Below are 27,389 nucleotides of genomic sequence, written 5' to 3'. Positions count from 1 at the left end.
TCTCTCTTATCAGATTCCCCCTCCTCCAGCCCTTTATCTGTTTCACCTATCGACTTCCCAGCTCTTTACTTCAAACCCCCCCTCCCAATCTCACCTATCACCTGGCATCTTGTACTTCTTCCTCCCTTCCCCCCCACCTTCTTACTCTGACTTCTCCCTTTCCAGTCCTGAAAAGGGTCTTGGCCTGAAATGTCGACTCTTCACTCTTTTCCATAGATGCTGTTTGGTCTGCTGAGTTCCTTCAGCATTTTGTGTGTGTCAGATGATTTTCAAAGAAGGACATCAAGAAGCAGCCAAGAGAACCACTGGACTGTATGAAAATCTTTAGGTGATGTGGGAACATCCTTGACCACACCAAGTGAAACATTCCATCCACATTTCCCTGTAACTTTCCAGAGGGCAGTGAGAGATCACCGATGGACGATGGGTTTGGCTGGGTCCAACGCCTTTCCAACTGCTATACTTTAAGATGCTGTGCCAGAAATTGTACCCTTGCACTTCATACCTTACTAAACAGAAAGCAGGTCATTGATACATTGTAATGTTTACTTTTTAATATTACAGAATTTTCAGATTAAGTTTTGGGAAAAATAATAAAAGATAGTGTTATATGTTAAGTTGGAGCACACACTAGGGAAGAATTAAATTTGATCAGCAAATCATATAGAATTCTCCTTTCATAATTATTTTTCATAAGCAGAAAGTGAATGATTGTCAAATGATGAATTCTGACATCATTATAAATGTGCTTTGGATAATCCCGATATTAATAATATTGGTTCGTTCTAATATTAATTAAATTCTGCATTAAAGCAGATAGTTTTGTTATTAATTTTATATCGGACAAGTGGCCACAGTTACTATGATTTCATCAGTCCCCAGTCTAAGGATGTTCGATATTCGACAGGGAAGGAACACCCCTACATCTGGCAGCGTTTTCCAACGGGCTTCATAAATCAATTAACTGTGTTCTTTTTCTCTCCGTTTTTAAATAATGCACCAATTTTGGAATGAAATTGCCAAACTGTAATTGTTAGTGGCTTCTTTGCCCTGGAGTCATTAGTTAAAATATAACAGGACATGCGAATTGGTCTATGTAAATATCAATTATTTTGAGCAATAAATCTTTGGGAATAGTGCTTCAATGTCTCAGCTGGTGAACGTGCTGGGGTAATACGAACCGAGGAGCAAGGCTCAGCCTCGGCTTAAATAATGAGCTGGTCGTCATGTGTGGGGAGTCTGCTTTTAACCTACAGTAGAACATGGAACAATGCAGCACAGTGCAGACACTTCGGCCCATGGTGTTGTGCTGAGCCTTTGACCGACTCTAAGATCAATGTACCCTTCCCACCTACATAGCCAATCAGTTTTTATCATCCATTTGCCTGTCTAAAAGTTTCTTAAACATCCTCAACATATCTGCCTTTACTACCGCCTCTGGCAGAATGTTCCATGCACCCACAGCTCTCTGTGTTTATAAAAACAAAACAAAAAAAAACTTACTTTTGACATCCCCAAATACTTTCCTACAATCATCGTAAAACTATTCCTCCTTGCATTAGCCATTTCCGCCCAGGGAAAAGTCTCTGGTTGTTCACTTGACCTATGCCTCTTATCATCTTGCACCTGTTTATCATCTCCTCCTCCACTCCTAAGAGAAATGCTTAGCTCACACAACCTATCCTCATTAGATGTACTCTCTGATCTTGGCAGCATCCTGGTGAACCCACATAAAATGGCAGAATCTATGGATAGGAATAAAGGGCCAAAACCCTTCGTCAGCATCCTGCTACATCTCCTCTCCACTCTCTCTAAAGCTTCTACATCCTTCCTATAGTGAGGTGACCAGAACAGAACACAATATTCCAAATGTGGTCTAACCAGGGTTTACAGAACTGCAAAGTTAGCTCAAATTCTTGAACCCATTCCCTGACTAGTGAAGGCCAAGACATCATACACTTTCATAACAACCCTATCAACCTTGAGGTAACTTTGAGGGGTCTATGGACATGGGCCCCAAAAACCCCTGTTCCTCCACACTGCTAAGAAACCTGTAATTGATCCTTTAATTGTCCTTCCAAAATGAATCACTGGTGTATGGTTCATGATTCGGAGATGAATACCTTTGAAGTCCTGCTTTTCAGTTTCCTATCAAGCTCCCAATATTCACTCTTCAGGAACTCTCTCCTTTTCCTACCTACGTTATTGGTATCAGTATGTGCCATGACTTCTGGCTACTTACCCTCACCCTTTATAATGCTGTGGATCTGATATGAGACATCCCTGACCCTGGCCCCAGGCAGGCAACAAACCATCCGGGAGTCTTTTTCATGTCAGCATAATTGCCTGTCTGCTCCCCGAACTATTGAATCCCCTATCACCACCACTTCCCATCTTCCCCTTTCCCTTCTGAGCCACAGAGTTCCTCAAGATGCGGATAGTTGATGATACACAGTGACTAGTGCTTGATACTTGTGAAGCTCTGCAGAAATACAAGACTGTGCCTGTGATGGTGTGTAGAAATCCAGTTATTCCCTCTTAAAGCAATCAAACCTGATTTTAAAAGCTAATGTAGCTTGTTTTACAATCATGGACTGTGCACTTACAGGTGGGTAAACCATGTATGTGATTTGCCTAATGTTCTGGACAGTTCAGATTTAACATTTCTAGCCATGCTAACAGGGAGAGTGCCCAGTTAGTGTGGCTTTGATCACACACAGATGAGCAACTGGAACAATCTGTTTGGCTGACACAAAAACAAGAGCTTCTCACTGGACAATAATAAACCAATTACCCTACAAAGGTGCTTGCTAAAGTCTTGCTCGCTTTTCCAGGCTTTCCGCGTGGCGGAGGAGGAGCTGGGCATCCCGGCACTGTTGGATGCAGAAGATATGGTGGCGCTGAGAGTCCCCGACAGGCTGAGCATCCTGACCTACGTCTCGCAGTACTATAATTTCTTCACAGGCCGGTCACCCAGTGAGTATCCGCCCCCTGTGACAACAGTGGTGCTGCTCACCGCACCTGGGGTGAGTGGGTCCACAGCCCATGGTGCTTCTGCAGCTATATGAGGAAGGGAGGGGTTGGATTTAGAACCAGCAACAGCGAAGGAGCAATGATATGTTTCCAAATCTGGATGATATGACTTGGATGTGACATTGGTTGCACTTACAGGGTGGTGAGGAGGCGGCAATCTTGCTCCACATATCTGTCCTCCCACTGTGTCAATTCTGCTGTTTAATTTGAACCTGGTTGATACATCTTATCTTTGCTCCATTATCCCTCAAATCCCTCCCAACAGTCTTCTGCTTTTGAAATTTGAATATCTTTCTCTGGAGCCATGGATACTGCCTGGCCTGCTGAGTTCCTCCAGCATTTTGTGTGTGTGGCTTGGATTTCCAGCATCTGCAAAATTTTCTCTTGTTTATATTTTGAACTGTGGAGCTTGGTTAAAGGAGGGTCATACTTGTAATGACAGCAGTTCAGAGAGGTTCATCAGGTTGATCCATGAGATTGGTTTGTCATTGTCACATTTATTGAGGTACAGCAAAAACTTGTCTCGCATAGAACTCGTACAGATCAGTTCATTACAACATCTCATTGAGGTAGTAAGAGGGAGAACAGTAAAACATTGTGAAATAAAATGCAGTGCAGATAGACAATAAGGTGCAAGGTCATAGCGAGATAGATTGTGAGGTCAAGAGTCCATCTTATCGTACTAGGGAAGCGTTGAATGGTTTTAGAATAGCCTGGTGTTAGGTGCCTGATGGGAGATGGGGGAAGAGTGAATGTGGTGGGTGGGGTCTTTGATTATGCTGGCTGCTTTACCAAGGCAGCAGGAAATGTAGAAAGAATCCACGTAGGTGGAGATTGGTTTCTGTGGTGCTGAGTTGTGTCCACAACTCTCTGTGGTCACGGGCAGAACGGTAGCCATACCAAGTTGTGATGCATCCAAATAGGATGCTTTCTATGTTGCATCAGTAAAAATTGGTGAGGGTGAAAGGGGACATGCTAAATCTTTTTAGCCTTCTTCTTTAGCCATGTCATCAATATAGTTGGACCAGCGTAGGTTGTTGGTACTGTCCACCCATTGAACTCAGCATCATTGGTGTAAAGAGAAGCATGTGCCCACTTCATGAAGTCAATGACCAGCTTCATTGTTTTGCAGGTATTGAAGGAAAGGCTGGTGTCTGGGCAAGATGTCACCAGGCTCTGCATCTCCTTCCTGTACTCAGACTTACCATGTTTTGAGGTGGAGCCTGCTATGGTACTATCAACTGCGAACTCTGGGGATGGGGTTAGGGTAGAATCTGGTACAGGGTCGAGTAGGGGTTGAGGCTTGTGAAGACATCAGTGCTGGAGGTGTTGCATTTATCCTTACTGATTGTGTCCCATTGGTCAGGAGGTCAAGGATTCAAAGTTCACAATGCATCTATTATCAAAGTACCAATACAATATTCAACCTTGAGAATTGTCTCCTTACAGAGTCAGAATCAAAATCAGGTTTACTATCGTGAAATTTGTTAATTTAGCAGCAGCAGTTCAATGCAATACATAATATAGAAGAAGAAAAATAATAATAATAAATATGTCAATCAATTACAGTATATGAATATTGAATAGATGAAAATTGTGCAAAAAACAATGTATATAATTAAAAAGTGAGGTAGTGTTCATGGGTTCAGTATCCACTTATAAATCGGATGGCAGAGGGGAAGAAGCTGTTCCTGAATCACTGAGTGTGTGCCTTCAGGCTCCTGTACCTCCTACCTGATGGTAACAGTGAGAAAAGGGCATGCCCTGGGTGCTGGAGGTCCTTAATATTGGACGCTGCCTTTCTGAGACACTGCTCCTTGAAGATGTCCTGGGTACTTTGTAAGCTAGTATTCAAGATGGAGCAGACTAAATTTATAACCTTCTGCAGCTTTTTACAGTCCTGTGCAGTAGCCTCCGCCCATACCAGACAGTGACGCAGCCACAAAGCAAGGAAACCCTTCTGATAGGGGGATTGAAAGTTGTGGATATGGCTTTAGAATAAGGAACTGCCATCTGAAATAGAAATGATTTCTGTGTCAGTGTCTTTGGAATTCTGTACCCCAGTGGAGACTGAATTACTGAGTATATTCAGGGCTAAAACGTGCCGATCTTTGATCTGTTTGGGGACTGCAGGCTTTGGGGATCATACAGGAACATGAAGCTGAAGTCAGGATCAGAGTAGCCACAATTTTACTGAACACTGATCATTCGAGGATTTGAACATCCTTGTGCCATCCCCTGATGTTTTGAAGTCAACATTACAGCAAAGCATCAGATAATGTCCATGCCTGGATGTGGCCACAGCCCTTATGGTGAGTTGCAAGGATACAGGCACCAGTTAACATGATTTCCTCTGGATTACTGAGAGTAAGAATGGGCAATGAGCACTGAGAATCGGCCCCAGTCAGGTTGAAGCCACTGACTTTTTGTTACAGCTCCTTCTGGGGCACAGTCTCTGCGAGAGAACATCTGTCGATGTCGAGAGAACAGCAGAAAGAATAGCTACTTGGTTGAACGAGACTCTTCTGCATGTTACTTGCAGTTTCTTTCCAGTTCTCAACATTCAAGCTGGTCGTGTTTGAGCATGCATTTGTCGTATGATCCAACTAGATTGTTATGCTGTTTTATTTAATCTTGCACCTATTTATTTAATCTTTTATTTAATCAGCAAGAAGGCTGGCATTTATTTACCTGTGTAATGACTGACTTGCAGGGGTATTTCAAAGCTTAAGCGATATTGTAGGCCAGGCTTCAGTGTGAACCATTTACAAAATGCATTGCAGTAATTGGCCCAGGTTCTGCTGACAGCACACCCCCAACATGCGACCTCTCCCGGCAAGAAGGTCAGCAGAGCAGCAGGTTCCCCTCCAAGTCGCACGTCATCCAGATTTGGAAGTACATCATTTGTTCTTCAGTGTCACTGGATAAATTCTGGAACTCCTTTCCCCAACAGCACTACTGGAGCACCTTCGCAGAAGGACTTCTGTGATTCAAGCAGGCAACTCACCACCACCTTCTCCAGGACATTTAGGGATGGGCAATAAATGCTGTCTTTCCCAGCCACACCCACATTCCAGAGATAAAAGATAATCCGTTTCCAATTCTGTAGCTCATCAGTGACCTAACTGGAAATTCATTTCCACATATAATTTAACATCTGTTTCCTCGGGATCTCTTTCTGTATCTCTGGGGTCGATTGATTGGCAGGGGGCCGAATGGATATGGGGAGAAGGCAGGAAAATGGGGTTAAAAAATCAGCCATAATTGAATGCTAGAGCAGATCGATGGCCAAATGGCCTAATTCTGCTCCTTTATCTTATCTTCTCTCATGTTATATTAGTTTTATTTGTCACACGTATATTGAAACACACAGTGAATAAGTTGTTTGTGCCAATGACCAACACAGTGCAACTGTGTCAGGGACAGCCTACAAGTATTGCCATGCTTCAGGATCAACATAGCATGTCCACAACTTACTAACCCTGACCCTAGCCTGTACATCTTTGGAAAGTGGGTGTAAATGGAAAGCCAGACCATAATGGGGAGAACGTACAGATGGTGGTGGGAATTGAACCCCGACTGGTGATTGTTGGCACTGTAGAGAGTTGGACTAGCTGCTATGCTACTGACTACACCTGGATAGCACACGAAACTGAAGCCCAAACTATATAAGTTTTTATTTTACTTTCTGCCTTTAACGTTGCTCTTCTCTCTTGCAGTTGGTGGTATGGCTCACATTAAAAGACCTGCAACTGACTCAAGTGAGGAGCCAGCGCAGAAGAGGCTGACTCCTGAGAGTAAGCCAAAACACCCTAAGAATACACGGACTGACAACCATGAGCCAGTGCCTCATGCTGCGGCAACGTGCCGGGTCGCCACGCCGGTGAGCGCTGTTACAGTTAATCTGGGAGCTTCACTAACTTGCCAGATCAGGGTGCATTGCTTTGGAGGCCAGGCACTTGAAATGTATCTGTGCATTGTGCACGCAGGATCCACTGACTGGAAGACTAGGGAAGAGAGCTTCATGAGTAGATGTTGGGATTGTTCTTGGAGAAGTCTTGGGGGAGAGTTAATGGGGATCTTGAATTGGTTTATGAAAACAATGATGGTTGCTGCAAATCTGATATAAGATCAGAAACTGTGGCATCCAAGTTGGCCAGTGTCTGTTGTGAGAGAACCGGAGTTTGTTTTTCAAGGTGAAGGTGAAGTTGAGATGGAGTTAGACTATGAGAAGACATTGAGTCACCTGGGACTGTACTCGTTGGAATTCAGAGGAATGAGAGGTGATCTTATAGAAACATATAACATTGTGAAAGGGGTATATTCGATAGAGGCAGGAAAGTTGTGTCCACTGATAGGTGAGATTAGAACTAGGGAACATATATGTGGGGGTGTAAATTCGGGATGGAAATGAGAAGGAACTGTTTTTCCCAGAGAGTGGTGAATCTGTGGAATTCTTTGCCCAATGAAGCAGTGGAGGCTACCTCAGTAAATATATTTAAGACAGGGTTGGATAGATTTTTGCATAGTAGGAGAATTACGTGTTAAGGGGAAAAGGCAGGGAAGTAGAGATGAGTCCATGGCCAGATCAGCCACGATCCTATTGAATGGTGGAGCAGCCTTGATGGGCCAGATGGCCGACTCCTGCTCCTATTTCTTATATTCTCTATTAATGTCACATGCATCGAGATACAGTGGAAAAACTTTTGTGTACGTGACATCCAGACAGTTAATTTGATACATAAGTATATCAAGGTAGTAAAGAGGGGGAAAACACTGCAGAATATAGTGTTACAGTTACAGGGAGAGGATAGTGCAAGGGCCATGGTGAAGTAGATAGAGAGATCAGTAGTTCAGAGTCACATTCACAACTTGAATCACGTTTAACATTACCGGCAGAAATTTGTTATTATGCTGCAGCAGTACGTAGCAATACATAATAAAATCTGTGAATTACTGTAAGTATATATATTTAATTTAACTATACAGTTGAAGTCAGAAGTTTATATACACCTTAGCCAAATACATTTAAACTCAGTTTTTCACAATTCCTGACACTTAATCCTAGAAAACATTCCCTGTCTTAGGTCAGTTAGGATCACTATTTTATTTTAAGAATGTGAAATGTCAGAATAATAGTAGAGAGAATGATTTATTTCAGCTTTTATTTCTTTCATCACTTTCCCAGTGGGTCAGAAGTTTACAGACACTTTGTTAGTATTTGGTAGCATGGCCTTTAAATTGTTTAACTTGGGTCAAACGTTTTGGGTAGCCTTCCACAAGCTTCTCACAGTAAGTTGCTGGAATTTTGTTCCATTCCTTCAGACAGAACTGGTGTAACTGAGTCAGGTTTGTAGGCCTCCTTGCTCGCACACGCTTTTTCAGTTCTGCCCACAAATTAGAAGCTTGTGGAAGGTAGCGTTCATGGGTTCAATATCCACTCAGAATTCTGATGGCAGAGGAGAAGAAGCTGTACCTGAGTCACTGAGTGTGTCTTCAGGCTCCTGTACTTCCTTCCTGATGGTAACAATGAGAAGAGGTCATGTCCTGGGTGATGGGGAGTTCATAAGAGGCCCATTCAAATCTCTGATAACAGTAGGGTCGAAGCTGTCCTTGAGCCTAGTGGTACACACACTCAAGCTTTTCTACCTTCCTCCTGATGGGAGGAGAGTAAAGAGAAAATGAGCGGGGTGGAAGGGGTCTTTCATTATGTTGGGTGCTTTCCTGAGGCAGTGGAAAGTGTAGACGGAATGAAAGGAAAGGAGGGTGGTTTTCTTGGTTGACTGGGCTGTGTTCACAACGCTCTGCAATTTCTTGATGTCTGCAGCAGAGCAGTTGCCACACCAAGCTGGACAGGACGTTTTTCATAACATAATGAGGGATGCCTCCCACCCCAGTCGTTGTCCCTTCTCCCCCTCCCATCAAGCCGAAGATACTAAAACTTGTGAACATGTGCCACCTGGCTCAAGGGCGACTACTATCCTCCTGAGCAGTCCTTTTATATGATAAAGCTGAACTTTTCATGTCTTAATCTACCTCTTATTGTTGACCTGCGCTGCACTTCCTCCGTAAATCTAACATTATATTCTGCATTCTGTTTTCTCTTCTACTACCTCACTGTGCTCATGTATGGATAATAAGTAGAGCCAGATATTGACTTGCAGATGCTTTTAATTATATCTCAGAGTACGTGACATTAACAAACTAATTAGCAACTAACTCTCAGCTACCCGTTTATCGTTTACCGCTGGTCTGGGTGTCTCGGTGGGAGAGGCTGCCTGTAGTTGGTGAAGAGGGTCAGAGACAAAAAACTTTGCCTTTGTGATGTTACAAGCTAAATGGAGTTGAAGAAGTTCCATTTTATCAGTCTGTTGCTATCAAATTTTTCTTAAATTATTCTGTGGATTTCAGTTTTACTTCTCTCCCACAATTACCACAATGCATAGTTCTGTTATGCCACAAGACCTGCTGAGAGGTAAATTTCTCCCAGATCGGCTGAGGGTTTCATAGTCACTTTCTGTTTCAATTCCATCCCTCTGCATGAACTTCCTATAGCCTCTATTGGCAGTGTGAGCTGCCTCTGAGTTGTTGGTTGTTTGGCTGTGCTTCTGTGAGCAACGTAAACCGTGCACTGAGCAGCACCGTTTCAGGTCAACTATCTCTCATCCTCAAAGCAGTCAAATTGTGGGAAAACTGTGGAGGGTCTTGTGACTGACACTTGGAGAAATTAATGTGCAATGTGGACATTTCCCCTCTCTTTAGAACAAGGTTCCAGCTCGTGATGCAGGAGACAGATCAAGCAAGTCAGGGACCCTAACCAGTAGCTGTGGCATCTGCAAAAAAAATGTTCTCTTGGTTCAACGGTACTTGGTCGATGGAAAACTTTATCACAGAAACTGCTTCAGGTAAGAAGTGGGCCCAGATCTGTTGTTTGTCTCATTAACTGAATAGGCTCCCAGCTCTGGAATTCACAACGTTCACCTCCCTCACTCTTTCTCCTTTGAAGTCCTCCTGTAAACTCTTTGATCATTTGTGTTTACATTAGCGAGGTGAATGCAGAGATATGTCAAATTGTAGCCCAGAGTTGACCAGGGTGTAAAGGGCAATGGTTGATTAGACCAGAATGAGACAAAACTGACCTTTGCATGCACTATACATAGGATCAGAGCAGTGGGCTAAACGTTGTCCTTTGTCTTCGGAAGCACAGTTTGAAATCAGCTTTTCCCTTTGTTCTTCTCTTCCATGCAGCCAGCCTTCACATTGAGCAGATTATCCTTTGTCATTTCTGCCACCTTCAATGGGATTCTACCATGGGAACAACTCCCCTTTCAGAACTCTGTCGTAACTGTTTCCCTCATGACTCCTCGATCCAATTTTCCATCTTCACCAACCAGTCTGTTTCTCACATCACAGTCCCATTTGAATGCAGGAAGTGCAACACCTGTCCTTGCTCCTCATCCCTTCCCAAGCGGTCCTTCTAGCTGAGGCAGCAATTCATTTACATTTCTCCCAACCCGGTCACCTGTATTCAGTCTGTATTAACTCTGGCCACACGCCACAAACCCGCAGCCACTGCACTACCTTATCCACCAGAACCACCGGGTTTGTGGGGGTGTGACCATCTGACCTCCCCTACACTGGAGCAACCCAATACAGACTGGGAGATTGCTTTCCAAGAACACCTGTATTCAGTGTACAAGCATGTCTGAGCTTCCAGTTGCTTGGAACATGAATTCTCTCCCATTCCCTTCCTGACTTCTACCTTCAAACTCCTATGTTGTTCTGATATTGACCAATGTAAGTCCAAGGAACAGATCCACCTTCCATCTAGACACATTGCAAACTCTCTGTGTTGCAAGCCACTGCCACATTTTGTTTTTGTGAGATATTTCAGTTCCACTTAATTTTTCTGCTTCCTCTCTCTGTCTCTAACTTTTGGCTTTTAAAATAATTGTTACTTTTGGTCTCCACCCTATCACAGAATCTCCCTCTTCTCCTCTCACCCTTTCCCACCTTGCGACATAAAACACACTTGTTCTTCACTTTTCTTGTGGTTGTTCCTCTACGCGCCTTGTGACGCATCAGGCGCAGGCAACCTTGCTGTTTCTTCAGCATTTGCCTGTTTTTATGAGGCCGAGTTGCTAGCCTAGTTGCAAGGAGCTGGCCGGATTTGAACACAGAGCCAATCGCTTGGAAGTCCGGTGTGTATACCACTGCACCACCAGCTGGCTCTTCACCTAAAACATTGACTCAGTTTCTCTCTCCAATGATGCTTGTATTCTCTGTGTTTTTGTCTGGGTTTCCAGTATCTGCAATCCTCTGCTGCATTTCAGACTGAGTGGGACATCTTGTAACAGCTTCAGTAGAGCTCAGCATGTTGTTAAACACCATCAGCATCATAATGTGCCATGCTGTTTTAAGAAGGTGATCATGGTCTCATGACCATGACTGCACTTGGCAAATTTTTCTACAGAAGTGGTTTGCCATTGCTTTCTTCTGGGCAGCGTCTTTACAAGATGGTGACTGCAGCCATTATCAATACTCTTCAGAGATTGTCTGCCTGGCGTTCAGTGGTTGCATGACCTGGGTGTGATATGCAACAGCTGCTCATAGGACCATCCACCACCTGCTCCCATGGCTTCACATGACCCTGATCAGTGTGTGTGTGGGGGCGGGGGGGATAAGCAGGTTCTACACTTTGCCCAAGGGTGACCTGCAGGCTAGCGGAGGGAAGGAGTGCCTTATACCTCCTTTGGTAGAGATGCATCTCCACCCCCTGTACCCATGCTGTTAAACACTTTAATAACACCTTGATCTCTACTGAATCTAGCCCTTGCTGTCTTAGATTCTGGTTGATGTGTGCCATAAATCCATCTACTTGCCTTGTTCCAGTATCCACTGAGTCCACATTTAACACTCTCTGGATGTGACCTTCCCCAATACCAGGATTTATTCGATGTGGTGACGCAGTGGTGTGCAGGTGAATGGGATGTAATCAACAATGACTCCATGAAATTTCAAATATGGGCAAAAAAGTTCATCAAAATAAAAATTACAAATGTATATAAAAACATCACTTACAATTCACTGATGTAAATTGGTTGTATTGATTAAAATAATTTATATTAATTAAGATAGAGTTTAATAGAAGTGAATCACATGACTTCATTTACCTTTTTTGTCCCATCCATGTGTGAACTGCCTCTAGATTCAATGATGGGCTCAGGTACAGAGTATGTGTTTAGGTGGCCTGCATCTGATCTCCAGTATTTTCTGTACTGCCACACTGCAGCATCCTGCCGTGGGAAGTCTTGAATGCTGTTGCATGCATTGCAGAACTGCCCTCCAGCCATTAAAGCCCAATTCAACTAATTGCAAAGCTTAGTGGAATATTGGTCCTTAGATCTTCAATACAAGAGGCAAGAAGTTATGTTGCAGCTATATAAAGCCCTATACTGGAGTTCCCTCCCTTTTTTATGCCATGGACCAATACCATTAAGCAAAGGGTCTGTGGACCCTGGGTTGGGAACCCCTGCCCTATATGGATAATGTGAGTAGTTAGTTGTAGATGTAGAGAGTATTTCTCTGCTATAATGTGCAGTGTGGAGATTTGAAAAGCAATGAAGCGTGCAATGTGCATTGATTACTAGATTGATACCTGGTCCAAGGGTTAAACTTCAAAGAGAAACTGCATTAATCAGGGTTGTACCCCTGAGATGTAGAAGGTTAAAGGGTGATTTGATCAATGCCTTCAAGACATTAAGAGGAACTGATGGGTGAATGAAGACGTGCAGACAAAAAATTGAGAAACATTTTCACAGAGAGGTTAGTGGAAATTTGGAGTCGGCCTGCAAACAGGAATCAATACGGTGTCAGATGTTAATTTCAAGTTGAACACATCATTGATGAAAGAAATTTGGTAAAAGCTGCACTGACCCTATTGAATAGTAGGGCAGGCTGGGGGTTTTCTCGCTGTTCCTGTTTCTCAGTTCCTAATGCCCTTGCCTCGCAATAAAAAATTACAACGTTTAAAATTTTCAATTGTGTTTCCTGGCACAACAGGTAAGGGCATTCCTTCTTGTGGAGTGCCTTTAAATGGCACAGCCCTGATCATAAGGTGAATGGATAATTACTTTATACATTTCCACCACCAACATGAAGGAGCAGTTACTCCCTCCCCACCATTTCACTCATCTTAAACCCCTTATGTAAAACAACCCTCAACATCAGTACTCCAGGCCTAGGAAAGAAGAGGAGAAGCATAGACTCAAGAGGCTCTGCAGGTGCTTGAAGTCCAGAGTAACGTGCACAAAATGCTGAAGGGATTCAACGGGCCAGGCAGCATCTATGGTGGCAAATGAAAGGTCAATGTTTCAGGCTGAGACCCTTCATCAGGACTGGAAAGTAAGGAATCTGAATAAGAAGGTGGGGTAAGGGGAGGTGTACAAGCTGGCAGGTGATTGGTGAAGCCAGTGAGGGGCAAGGCTGGAGGGTGGGGGAGGGGATGAAGTGAGCAGCATGGAAGTGATAGGTGGAAAAGGTGAAGGGGCTGAAGATGAAGCAATCTGACAGGAGAGGAGAGTGGACCATGGGAGAAAGGGAAGGTGGGCACCAGAGATGGAGTGATAGACAGATGAGGAGAAGATGGGAGCCATAATGGAGAATGGAAACGAAGAGAAGGGGGAGGGGAAGAAATAATCAGAAGTTGGAGAAATCGATTTTCATGGTATTATGTTGGAGGCTATCCAAATGGGACATGAGGTGTTGATCTCCAATCTGAGAGGGGCCTCATTGTGGCAGTAGAGGAGACCATGGACTGACATGTCAGAATGGAAATGTGGAGTGGAATTGAGATGGTGGTCATCTGGAAATCCTCCCTGTTTTGGCCAGAGTGAAGGTGCTCGACAAAGTGATCCCCCAGTCTATGTCGGGTCTCACCAATGTAGAGGAGGCTGCAGCAGGAATACTGGATAACCCCGACAGACTTGCAGGTGAAGTGTTGCCTCATCAGGAAGGACTGTTTGGGTCCTTGAATGGAGGGGTAGCACATGTTCTGCTTGCATGGGTATGTCCCAGGAGGGAAGTCAGTGGGAGGGAGGAATGGACAAGGGAATCACAGAGAGTGGAACGTGGATAGAGGTGGGGAGACAAAGATGTATTTGGTGATAGGATCCTGTTGAAGATGGTGGAAGCTATGAAGAACTATGTGCTGGATGGCAGAGGCTCCTGGAGCAGTAGGAAGAGAAGTCCATAAATACAATTTGTAACTGGAGTGACGGAGAGACCATCCCTCTTCTGATCTGATCTGTCGTCTGAACAGTAACAGGCACCCAGTGATCTGAGCTCCTATGGTCCAGGGTGCAGTTTCAACACTGGGGGGTCAAGCTGCCTCCATGTGGGAAAGGAATTATTGACATTTTGTGTCTTAGTCCCTGCATCAGGGCTAAGAGTTGAGAGGGAAGATGACTGGTATAAAGAGGAGGGTGGAATGGTGAGGCAGGAGCCTGTAGGTGATTGGTGAACTGAGGAGAGTGAAGGACAAATGGCAAATAGAGCCCATTGGCCCTTACTTTGTGAACCCCTGAACATTGGCACTCCATTGATAGGGAGGTTGAGCTTGCAAAGAATCCAAGATTAGAAGCAGGACCTCACATTCCACCTGAATTGTCTACAGGCTGATAACATGAACACAGAAATATCCAAATTCCAGCAAACTGCCCCCTTTAACCATAGGACCATAGAACATTACAGCACAGTACAGGCCCTTTAGCCCTCCATGTTGTGTAATTCTTTAAAAAAAAGTACTAAACCCACACTACCCCATAACCCTCTTTTTCTTTCATCCATGTGCCTGTCCAAGAGGCTCTTAAATACCCCTAATGTTTTAGCCTCCACCACCATCCCTGGCAAGTCATTCCAGGCACTCACAACCCTCTGTGTAAAAAAACTTACCCCTGATGTCTCCCCTAAACTTCTTTCCCATAATGTTGTACATATGCCCTCTGGTGTTTGTTATTGGTGCCCTGGGAAACAGGTACTGACTATCCACCCTATCTATGCCTCTCATAATGTTGTAGACCTCTATCAAGTCCCCTCTCATTTTTCTACGCTCCAAAGAGAAAAGCCCAAGCTCTGCTAACCTTGCTTCATGTGACTTGTTCTCCAAACCAGGCAACATCCCGGTAAATCTCCTCTGCACCCTCTCCATAGCTTCCACATCCTTCCTATAATGAGGTGACCGGAACTGAACACAATACTGTAAGTGCGGTCTAACCAGAGATTTGTAGAGTTGCAACATGACCTCTCTACTCTTGAACTCAATCCCCCTGTTAATGAAGCCTAGCATCCCATAGGCCTTCTTAACTACCCTATCAACCTGCGCAGTGACTTTGAGGATTTGAACCCCAAGATCCCTTTGTTCATCCACACTCTTAAGTAACTGACCATTAATCCTGTGCTCAGTCTTCTGGTTTGTCCTTCCAAAATGTATCACCTCACACTTGTCCGGATTGAACTCCATCTGCCATTTTTCTGCCCAACTCTGCAGCCTGTCTGTATCCTCTTGTAACCTTCGACAGCCTGCAGCTCCATCCACAACTCCTCCAATTTTCTGTTCTGATTTACCCAGTTCTTCCTACATTCACCCCCCAGACCACAACACCCTGTTTCATTACCCTCCTCCACCCACTCTACCCTCCCCCACACTCCTCCCTTACTGTTTCAATCTTCCCCTCCCACCATCCTCCCTCTATTCCATGTGACACCTTCCTCTCCCATCAGATTCCACCATCCCCAGCCATTTGTTATTACTGCCTTTCACCTCCCCGATTCTGTTGCTATTTCCACCTACCCCTCCTTCATCTACCTGCCACCTGGATCCACCTATTACCTGCCAGCTCTTGCTCCATCTCTATATTGACTATCTCTCCTGTATGTTTCAGTCTATGTGGAAAAGTTGGCAGTTATTGTCATGTGCACAGGTGCTTGCATGCACGAGTGCAGCAACATCACAGGCACATAGCAGCAAATGCACAACATCCTCAAGAAACATAAATTGTACATGTTAGAAAGAACACAATTAGAATATTTAAAAAATTGTGTGAAGTGGTTGTGGTGTTTCTCTGCTGGGACAGTGATTAGGGTTGTGTAGGTTGGTTCAAGAACTGAATGGTTAAAGGAAAGTCAGAGTTCTTGAACCAGGTGGCGTGTGAGTTCAGGGTTCTATACTTTCTGCCCAATAGCAGCTGCAAGAAGACAGCAAGGCCTAGATGGTGGGGATCTTTGATGAAAGATGGTGTCTTCTTGAAGCTTCTCAACTCACAACACCAGCTAGCCATTTACCTCGATAGAAGCTGCCTGACCCTAGTTCACTGAAGCTGTTTCAGCTGCTTACACTTGACAAACAGTACCACAGCATTAAGGCCAGGGCCAACAGGCTGTGGGACAGCTTCTTTCACCAGGCCATCAGATTTATCAACACACACTGATCTGATTGTGTATCTGACTGTACACTGATCTGATTGTGTTTCTGACTATATACATGTGTACTAAACAATGGTGTATGCAGTCTTAGTGTCCTCCCATGCTTTCCCGCCTTGTTGCTTGTACATAGCGATGGAGACGCAACACGAAGATTTTTACTCCTTCAAGTTGTGAGATGGAATTAAGAAATAAAGTTCTAATTCTATTCCTCCTGTGTGTTGCAAACGAGCTCCAAAGTTGTGTTCCCTCACTTACACTGTGTCCGCTCTCTCTCCACCCCATCACCCTCTGCAGATGCACGCAGTGTGCCACCATGCTCATGGCTGGAGCCTACAAGGCGGGGCCTACGCCGGGGTCTTTCATCTGCATCACCCACTCAGCCAACGACCGTGAGAAGAGCAGTCCCCAGTACGCCATCCCCTCTAAGCAGCTGGACAGCAGAACCCATGAGCCAGCCCCAGCCGTCCACCGCCCTGTGTTTAGCCATGTGAGCACATCTGCGGCAGTGACGCCCAACAGCAAGCAGCCTGAGCACCCTCCGGCAACTTTCAGGCCAGGGGGCGGTTTGGCAGAAGGGACCCAAGCTGCAAAGCAGCGCTTCCTGAGCTCGGTGACGCCTGAGAGGGGAACCACAGTCAGCCCTCACCAGTCTCAGGACGCTGGACGGGGGTTGCGGGGTTCATCAGAAACCACGGGCCAGAAACCGTTGTCACCTGCAAAGCAGGAGCAAGCCAGTGCAGTAGCGAAGAGTCCCACTCCAGCCGTCAAAACAAGCACTGAGGCAGACAAGGAGAAAGCCCGTGCTGTTTTCCAGAGGATTTTGCCTTTCGACAAAAACAACAATTGTAGTCAAGGCTCCACCTCGACCCCACCGTTCAGTGCAGAGAGATCTCCAGACAAGCCGCACACCAGCTATCACACCACCAAATCCATAACGATGAGTGCAGGCGGCTCGCAAAGTGGCAAGGAAGCAGCCAGGATCTTGGACCGACTGAAGGATCAGGACTCAGGGCGAGGTGGGCAGGCCAGGGACACCAAATGGAGGCCAAACTCGAGCTATGAGCCTGCAGTCAGTAGAGGAAGTGCCAGTTCTGCGGTGGTCCACCCGGCAGCAACAAACCAAACACCACGGTCTACATTGAGCAGAGCCTCCAGCGTGAATGAAGCAACCAGTCGTACGCCAGTCCCAGCCCAGAAGGCAAACAATAAAGGTTAGTTGTCCCTCCAGTTAGCCGAACTGGTGATCCATCTTGCTGTTGAAGCTCAAACACCTCTCTCTCACCCCATGGGGCTAGTCTGACATTTGCAGAGCTCATCCCTGGCACTGGTTTAAGTTTATTGGTGTCATTCGTACCAAGGTACTGTTAGAAGCTTTTGCCTGCCGTCCGCACAGGTTGTTCTGCACATAATTACACTGAGATAGTAAAAAGAAAACTGATTGATATAACCCATTTTCTAGCTGGGTGGATCGGAGGAGCTCAGAAGGAATTCTGGACTGGTGCCATCTTTCAAAGTTTAAAGGAGATTTACTAGGCAAGTTATTACACAGAGAGTTATGGGCGTCCGGAATGCACTGCCTGCAGTGGTAGTGGAGGCAAATACAACAGAGGATCCTAAATAGGCACATAACTTTGCAGAGAGTGGAGGGAGATGTACATTGTAAAGGCAACGAGAATTATTCATCTAGGCATTCAATTACCAGTTGAATTCGTTCAGCACAATATAATGGGCCAAAGGTCCTGTTCTATGTTCAGATTATGTATTAACCAGAGATGTCCTCCACCGGCACTTATCGCCAGCACTTCTTCCAGCCACAGGTACTGCGCTGAAAGTTCACAATGCGGCGGCCTCTGCATTGGAGAAATCAGTCACAGGTTGGGTGGAATGCTTTGTAGAGCACCTGTGTTCAGTTCCATCGGATGATCCTGAACATTCAATTGCCTGTCACTTTATTCACCATTCTACTCCCACTCTGATCTTTCTGTATGTGGCCTTTTGCACTGTAATTACAAGGCACGGTGCAAACTTCAGGGACAACACCTCTTTCTGTCTGAGCCCAGAGCAACCACAAGGCTCAATGTCGAATTCTCCAAATTTAGGTAACTTACTTTCTCTTTCTGTTTCAGAACTGGCCAGTTCTGCCCGTCATAATGTGGCTTGTTGTTTTCTGTTACTACAGTCTGGCCTGTGGGGTTTGTCCTAAATAACAGAGACAGGGAAGCACCATCTAATTCTACTGTCCACACTTACTTGGTCTGAATCAAAGTCAGCTATATTATCAGTGACGTATGTTGTGAAATTTGTTGTCTTTGTGGGAGCAGTAGAATGCAAGGGATAAAACAATTCCATAAGTTGTGATAGAAGCAGATTTAAATAGTACAATGAGGTAGAGTTCATGAGTTCATTGACCATTTAGAAATCTGATGGAGGAGGGAAAGCTGCTGTTTCTAAGACTTTCAGGCTTCTGTACCTCCTCCACGATGGTAGTAATGAGAATAGGGCATTTCCTGGATGGTGAATGATAGATGCCACCTTTTGGAGACATTTTTTGTGCCCATGATGGAGCTGACTGAGCTGAGATGCTCTGCAGCTCTTTTACGATCTGCCCATCGAAGCTTCCGTACCAGCCGCAGATGCAACCAGTTAGAATGCTCTCCACGGTACACCTGTGGAAATTTCCTAGAGCCTTTGGTGACGTACCAAATCTCAGATTCAGATTCAGATTCAGTTTATTGTCATTTATAAACCACAAATGCAATGCAGTTAAAAAATGAGACAACGTTCTCCGGAATGATATTATGAAAAAGCACAAAACAGACCACACAAGAAAAACCACATAACATTTGGTAATCCCCAATCCAGAGTCCGGAGAGGCTGCTGCGTATCGATATCGTGCTACCGATAATCTCCTCAAACATCCAATGAAGTGTAGCTCTGGCATGCCTTTTTCCTGGTTGCATCAATACATTGGGCCTTGGATAGACCTCCTGGGATGTTTGCACCCAGAAGCTTGGAACTGCTCACACTTTCCACTGCTGACCCCTCCATCTCGAATGGTGTGTGTTCTCCCAACTTCCCTTTCCTGAAGTCCACAATCAATTCTTTGGTCTTGATGCCGTTGAGTGTACGGTTGTTATTGTGACACCGCTCAGCCAGCTGATCGATCTCACTCCTGTACACCTCCTTGTCACCATCTAGGATTTGTGAACAAGTGGTGTAGTTGGCACATTTAAAGTTGGCGTTTGAGCTGTGCCTAGCCACACAATCATGAGTAAGGGTACAGAGACAGTCGTACAGTGGGTTAAGTACCCTGAGGTAAGCCTGTGTTGATTGTCAGCAAGGACGAGATGTTATTACCCATCCACACTAATCATGGTCTTTGGGTGAGGAAGTCAAGGATCGAGGTACAGAGGTTCAGATTTTGAATCTTGTTCATTCGAAATGAGGGGATGATGCTGTTGAACACCAAGTTGTAATCAATAAACAGCAGCCTGATGGAGGTACTGCTGTTTTTCAGGTGGGCCAAGGCCGAGTGAAGAGCCAGTGAAGTTGCTTCCACTGTAGACTTGTTGCGGCAGCAGGCAAATTGCATTGGGTCTAGGTTCATGTTCCAGGTCCTTGCTCAGGTCTCAGCCTGTCACAGCTATTCCCTCTGTTGTACCCATCTCTGCCCACCCTGTTTGCAACTGAAAACCAACTCACATTCTCTCTTTTGTAGTTCTGAAGGAAAGCTAACTCTCTTTCATGTTTACCTTCTTCTCAGAAGCTTGTTGTATAAGTGCTTGGGCAGGTAGTCTATGAGTGATGCCTGACTGAACAGCGAGAGGAGGTTTGTATAACTTCCACAAACCGTGAAGTGGCTGAACTTGTGTGGCATTTAGTGGAAGGAGTAAACGTCCTTCATGCTTGTTGTGTCCTGCGTGGGAATGGTTGCAAAATAGTTGACTCTTTCCAGCTGCCATTGGCTTTGTGCCCAACCCATAATTTCCCTGAAAGAATGACTCAGATCTCATAACACACTCTGGCTGCATGTTAACACTTGTGTGTGTCCACACCCCTGCATCCCATACCGGGTAGTCAGGTGATCAATAGAAGTATTAAATGCAGACATTGAATTCACTGCTGTCCTAACGATTTCAATCATCATTCACTTTGGGAAGAGAATGAAGGGCTATGGGGAGAAGGGGAGGGAATGGTGTTGAAAAATCATTCATGATTCAATGGTGGAGCTAATTCTATGAACTGGACTAACTCTGCTCCTACACCTTATGATATTTATTGACACAACGCTCTCAAGCTCTTCAAGCTGTGCTGCCCAGCATTCCCCCTATTTAATCCGAGCTTAATCACAGGACAATTTGCAATGACCAATTGACCTACTGACTGTGGGAGGAAACCGGAGCACCCCGAGGAAACACGTGCAGTCACGGGGAGAACGTACAAACTCCTCACAGGCAACGATGGGAATTGAACCTGGGTTAGTGGTACTGTAAGGTGTTGTGCTAACCACTACGCTACCCGACGCTGCCTAACACAACCAAAAAAAGCCAAGTAAACAAACTCCACTCTTCTTTTATCTCCCACAACTGGGAATCCAAACTTTCAATCAAGGAGAGGGTGTGTAGGTTGCAACTGCCAATTTTCTCAGGAATTGGAAGTTAATCTCCCTCAAAACCCACAAAAACATCATGGGGCATAAATGCTTCCTTAGGTAATCTTTGGATCCTTGGGTTATTGGTTGTAAAACCACTCAAATGGGAACAAAGATTCTTTGATTAACAGTCACGGTAAACTAATTGCAGACTGGGGAGCTTATTCAGTTTCCAGTTACCATGGGAAGGTGGGGTATTGTGATGATAAATATGTGGCGTCATCACTGACCATGTGAGATAGGTTAGTTGGAGGCAGCAGCAAAGACAAACACAGGCAATACGTCTGTCAAGTGCACGCAGATAACCAGTGCCTTGGTTAATTAATTTGCATACTTCAGTCCTAACTCGACCAAAGGTCTTCCTGTTGCTTTCTGGATCCTTGCCAGCATGGGCCTGGCATCTAGCAGCTCACTCTGTTACCCTGAAAGCTGATCACTGGACATTTCTTTAAAAACAATGCCACTTGATTATGCAGTGAAGCTCTTGTTGCCTCTGGGTATCAAACAATGACTGAAATGTTCGTCTCTTGCAGCGTGGATCCTGAAATGCAAAGCATATCAAACATTATATTGAACAAATTGTTCTCGTATTTTCTGAGAAGTTTCCAATTGTTAAGTTGTTTTAGGATTGTGAGGTTAAGCTCATTGGATGTGTGGTACTCACAGAGTCCTAGATTCACAGAATTGTGCAGCATGGAAGAATGCCATTCAGCCCAACTTGACCATGCTGACTTCTGCATGAAACTCATCTCCCAGCAACTGGTTCATAGCCCAACGTTCCAGGCAGTTCAAGCCCTCATTTAGATACTTCGTAAAACTGCCAGTAATCCAGCTTCTGACTGTGCTTTTCAGGTAGCTACCACTCCTCATTTCCCTTTCTAAATTTCTTAACTCTTTGCTTAAACTTCTGTCCTGGAGATGTTCCTATCTCTCATGGGGGAATCATTTCCAACAGTCTCCCCTTTCTGAAGCACTCGTTATTTTATATTCGTCAATAATGTTCCTTCTTAGCCTCCTCCGCTCAAGGAAAAACAGACCTACCTTTTCCAGTGTCTCCTCAACAATAATTGCTCCATCCCAGACAACAACCAGGAGAATCTCCTCTCTACACTCTCCAGCACTTTGAGCATATTGACCAGTATTGTCTCTTCTGAGTCTTAGCGCTTTGTGATCTAAAGAGCTTCGGAGGCTGGTTAGGAGGGAGTGCTGCACTGTAAAAGGAGGTGGAAGAGTGAAAGGAGTTGTTCACCATCTCCGGCTGATAAAACAGATCTGATGGCCCTGTTGTGAAGAAGAGCAAGGTCTTCGTCTTGGTCTTCTGGTCAGGGTTAATGACTTAACTCAACTAAAATTGGCATAATTTAAATGTGTTTGACAATTTTTATTTTTAAACTTATCCGGAGTCATTTTGAATGTGAGAGTTCTAGGGGCAGGGGACTGTGAAGGTTTATCCCAATTGGGATCTTGCTGTGTGCAGTTTGGCTCCTATGCGTTCAGTGAGATAGCAGTGACTTTAGTTCAAGGTCTTTCTGTGGAACAGTAGAGTACTGGTTTGGATATTTTATTAGATGAATGTGTTAGATATTCTGGGAACTGTCCTGTTTTAGTTTATAATTCCTATTTATCCCATATTTAATGGATTTCAGCTGCTTTGTAACCGACTCTGTGATTGTCTCAACATAGTAAGAAATTCTTTGTGACACAGTCACTTTCTAATCCTAATTTCACAGTTTGCTCTGTGCTTGTCTGGGTATAACTGTGCAGTCAATTCCTCCTGTGCATAGGACGCTGACCATCAAATGACCTCCATACACCTTTGAGCTCTAAACATAGCAGACTGGCAGAAGTACAACATAACTTCTAATAACCTTACCTTACTTCAGCATAGCCCAAAACTCTTTATGGCAGTTCCCCAGGGTCGGGGGTGACTTTCCTCTGTTCCAGATCTGTGGGTTCTGAGGTGTCTGATGAGGCAAGTGTGGGAATTGATCGGATAGATGGGTGAGTGGTTTGGGGAATGATGCATTCTTTCCACCTTTCTTGTACACTGACGTAAGGTTCTCAATACCCTCCTGAATGTTCCTTCTGCAGTCTTATGTTCTCATTGCCCAGAGATTCCCAGGAGACAGTGCACACGTTGAATTTTGTCAGAGAGGATTTGAGCGCATCCTTGAATGCTTTCCTCTGTCTACCTGGTAATTCCTTCATATGCAGAACTTGAAACATAGAGTCGGTTGTCAGAGTCTGTTGCTGGGGATAGGAGTGATGTAGCCTGCTCAATATGCTAAGAAGGGCCTGAATACTGGGGTTATTGTCCTGGGTGTGCGTTGCTTGTACTTCCAGTGAATTGGAGCATTTAACTGAGACAGAATTGGCAATATTTTTCCCTTTCCCGCTGTATGTAGTCCAGGTCATGGAAGAATATAGGAGGGCAGGGATCACCGTTGCCTGGTACATGGGAAGTGGTAGTGAATTTTATTGTCTTTACTAGGAGACAGTTTAAAAGGAAGCAGGAGTCTACGGAATGACTTGGACAGATTAGAAGAAAGCACAGATAAGTGGCAGATGGAATATAGTATAAGGAAGTTTATGATCCTGTACTTTGGTAGAAGGAACAAAGACGTTGAAAATTTTCTAAACAGAAATGGGAGGAGCAAGAAGAGTTGGGACACAAGTTAGGAACTCACTCAGTATGTTGGAGAAACTAGAGTATAGATAAAAGTACGGGCGATGTTTTGAGCCAAGACCGTTTTGAATCGTTCAAGTCCTGATGAAGGGTCTCAGCCTGAAATGTCGACTGTACTCTTTTCCATAGATGCTGCCTGGCCTGCTGAGTTCCTCCAGCATTTTGTGTGTGTTGCTCGGATTTCCAGCATCTGCAGATTTTCTCTTGCTGGAGATAACTTAGGGTTACCTTGCAGGTTGGGTTGGTAGTAAGGAAGGCAGATGCAATGTTAGCATTCATTTCAACAGGATTAGAGAATAGAAGCAAGGGTGTAATGCTGAAGCTTTGTAAGACACTAGTCAGACCACATTTGGAGTATTGTGAGCAGTTTTGGGTCTCATATCTGAGAAGGGATGTGCTGACATTGGAGAGGGTTCAGAAGAGGGTTAATAATATCAGGAATGTTTGATGGCTGTAGGCCTGTACTTGCTGCAGTTGAGTAGAATGACGGGGGGACTCACTGAATCTTGAATATTGCAAGCCCTGGACAGAGTGGATGTGGGAAAGATCTTTCCAATAGTGGGAGTCTAGGATCCGAGGGCACAGACTCAGAATAGAAGGATGTCCCTTTAGAACAGAGGAATTTCTTTAGCCAGACAGTAGTAACTGTGTGGAATTCATTGCCACAGATGGCTGTGCAGGCCCAGTCATTGGAAGGATTTAAAGTGGAGTTCTATAGGTCTTAATTAGTAAAGGTGTTAAAAGTTACAAGTAGAAAGCAGTAGAATGAGATTGAGAGGGAAAATAAATCAGGCATGATCAAATGGTAGAGTACACTCAATGGGCCGAATGGCCTAATTCTGCTTCTATGTCTTACGGTTGTTGAGTTCAAGAGGAGAGGAACAACTCCTGTTTTATCTTTACGCCTGACAGAGAACAGTTTATTATAATATTCAGCCTTAAGTAATATCTTAAATCTTTCAAAGTCAAAGTAAAATTTATATATGTTCAGTGATGCTCAACTTAAAGCAATGCCTTTTCTGAGGGATATATTGAGAATGTAGTGTCTGGTGATCAAGTGAGTGATATAGTGTGATTTAGTGTATGGTACACAATGAGTGGTACAGTATTTACAGTGCCTGTAGCATGAGTGATACGGTCCAAGGATACAAATATAATTCCTTTTTTATTGTATAACAATTTGACGATCATGATTAAATGATATTACTTTTTTAACAAAACATATAATTTTTTACTTTGATATATTTAAGCTTGTCTCAAATTTTGGACATCTATTCTCAATATTCCTAAGGCAGTTAAATATTTTGTTGGTCAATTTGTATTCACATTCATGCATTAGAAGCGGCTCAGAGAAGATTTGCTGGAACAATGGTTGGGTGGACTTGTGAGAGTAGATTATCAGAGCAGGCTTGGGTCTGTTTAAACGAATGAGAGGACACTTGATTGAAGCTTATCATCTGGTAATTAATCATTTCCTCCACCCATCCCATTCCATTCCCATTCTGGTTACCCTCTCACCCTTGCCTTCTCCTCACTTGACCATTACATCCTTCTGGTGCCCTTCTTTCCTTTCATCGATTGTCCACTGCCTTCTTCTAAAGGATTCTTCTTTTTCAGCTCTTTACCTCTTCCACCTATCACCTCACAGCTTCTTACTTCATGCCTCTCCCTCACCTACTGGTCTTCCCCTGGTCTCATCAATCATCTGCCAGCTTGTACTCCTACCCGCCCCTTCACTTCGTTATTCTGATGTTTCTCCCCTTCCTTTCCAGCCCTGATGAAGGGTCTCAGCAAATCGATGACTATTTACTCCCCTCCGCAGATGCCACCTTACTTGCTGAGTTCCTCCAGCATTTTGTGTGTGCTGCTCAAGGCTTCTTGCATCTCTTGTGTTTATGCATCTGGATAGGTTGTTTCCTATGGTGGAAACCATATCTGGATAGGTTGTTTCCTGTGGTGGAAACCATATCTGGATAGGTTGTTTCCTGTGGTGGAAACCATATCTGGATAGGTTGTTTCCTGTGGTGGAAACCATATCTGGATAGGTTGTTTCCTGTGGTGGAAACCATATCTGGATAGGTTGTTTCCTATGGTGGAAACCATATCTGGATAGGTTGTTTCCTATGGTGGAAACCATATCTGGATAGGTTGTTTCCTGTGGTGGAAACCATATCTGGATAGGTTGTTTCCTGTGGTGGAAACCATATCTGGATAGGTTGTTTCCTGTGGTGGAAACCATATCTGGATAGGTTGTTTCCTGTGGTGGAAACCATATCTGGATAGGTTGTTTCCTGTGGTGGAAACCATATCTGGATAGGTTGTTTCCTGTGGTGGAAACCATATCTGGATAGGTTGTTTCCTGTGGTGGAAACCATATCTGGATAGGTTGTTTCCTGTGGTGGAAACCATATCTGGATAGGTTGTTTCCTGTGGTGGAAACCATATCTGGATAGGTTGTTTCCTGTGGTGGAAACCATATCTGGATAGGTTGTTTCCTATGGTGGAAACCATATCTGGATAGGTTGTTTCCTGTTGGCATTGGCTAAGGGCAGAAGCTGTCCTTGAGCCTTCAGGCTTTTGTACGTTCTGCCAGATGGGAGAAGAAAGTATATCTGGAGTGGGTGGGGTCTTTGATTATGCTGACTATTTTATTAAGGCTGTAAGAAGTGATAGAGGCAGGTTCGGTATTGTCATTTAAAGTAAAATTGGATAGGTATATGGACAGGAAGGGAATGGAGGGTTATGGGCTGAGTGCGGGCCAGTGGGACTAGGTGAGAGTAAGCGTTCGACATGGACTAGAAGGGCCGAGATGGCCTGTTTCTGTACTGTAATTGTTATATGGTTATAAGGATAGATAGCCTATAGAGGAGAGACTGGATTCTGTGGGTGTGCTGAGCTGTGTGCACAGCTTTGCAGTTTCATGCGGTCATGTGTAGAGCAGTTGCCACATCAAGCCATTTTGCATCCAAGTAATATTGGGCCTAGTCATTTTTTTGTCCTCTCACCTTAAACTAGTGCCATCTAGTTCTAACAACACACACAGAATGCTGGAGGAGCTTGACAGACCAGCATGTAGCATCTATGGAAAAGAGTACAGTCGACATTTCGGGCCAAGACCCTTTGGCAGTACTCAGGTCCTGGCCCAAAACGTTGACTGTACTCTTTTCCATAGATATTGCCTGGCCTGCTAAGTTCTTCCAGCATTTTTTGCGTGTTGCTTGGATTTCCATTTTCTGCAGATTTTCTCTTGTTTGCCATCCAGCTTTAGATGCCCCTAAACTGGGAAAAACACTGTGATCATCTACCTGACTGATTCCGCTCATAATTCTATAAACCTCCATAAGGTCACCCCTCAGCCTCCATTGCTCCGAGGAAAACAATTCCGACCTCTCTTGCCTCTCCTCATAACTTAAGCCCTCCAGTCCTAGCAACGTATGTACAAAGCTGGAGACATGAAGGAAGGAACTCTAATGAAATGGAGAATGGCTAATGTTATCCTACTTTTTAAGAAAGGAGGGAGGGAGAAAACAGAGAACT

At 44.5% G+C, this 27,389-nt stretch overlaps 1 protein-coding gene across 2 annotated transcripts in view; it reads left to right on the top strand.

The window, feature by feature from the left end:
- The window catches only part of LOC140735657 (MICAL-like protein 2), a 119,230-nt gene that overhangs the window by 35,483 nt on the left and 56,358 nt on the right, over window positions 1-27,389 (top strand). For both annotated transcript variants that reach the window (XM_073060967.1, XM_073060968.1), the window contains 4 exons: window positions 2,835-2,976; window positions 6,753-6,916; window positions 9,796-9,938; window positions 16,810-17,726. In XM_073060967.1, the coding sequence (XP_072917068.1) occupies window positions 2,835-2,976; window positions 6,753-6,916; window positions 9,796-9,938; window positions 16,810-17,726 (1,366 nt within the window). The remainder of the gene's footprint in view (window positions 1-2,834; window positions 2,977-6,752; window positions 6,917-9,795; window positions 9,939-16,809; window positions 17,727-27,389) is intronic.

The sequence above is a fragment of the Hemitrygon akajei genome, chromosome 11 (assembly GCF_048418815.1).
Source record: "Hemitrygon akajei chromosome 11, sHemAka1.3, whole genome shotgun sequence".
Classification (NCBI taxonomy): domain Eukaryota; kingdom Metazoa; phylum Chordata; class Chondrichthyes; order Myliobatiformes; family Dasyatidae; genus Hemitrygon; species Hemitrygon akajei.
Note: the sequence above shows the minus strand (reverse complement) of the source record. Positions and strands in the feature narration are given on the sequence as shown.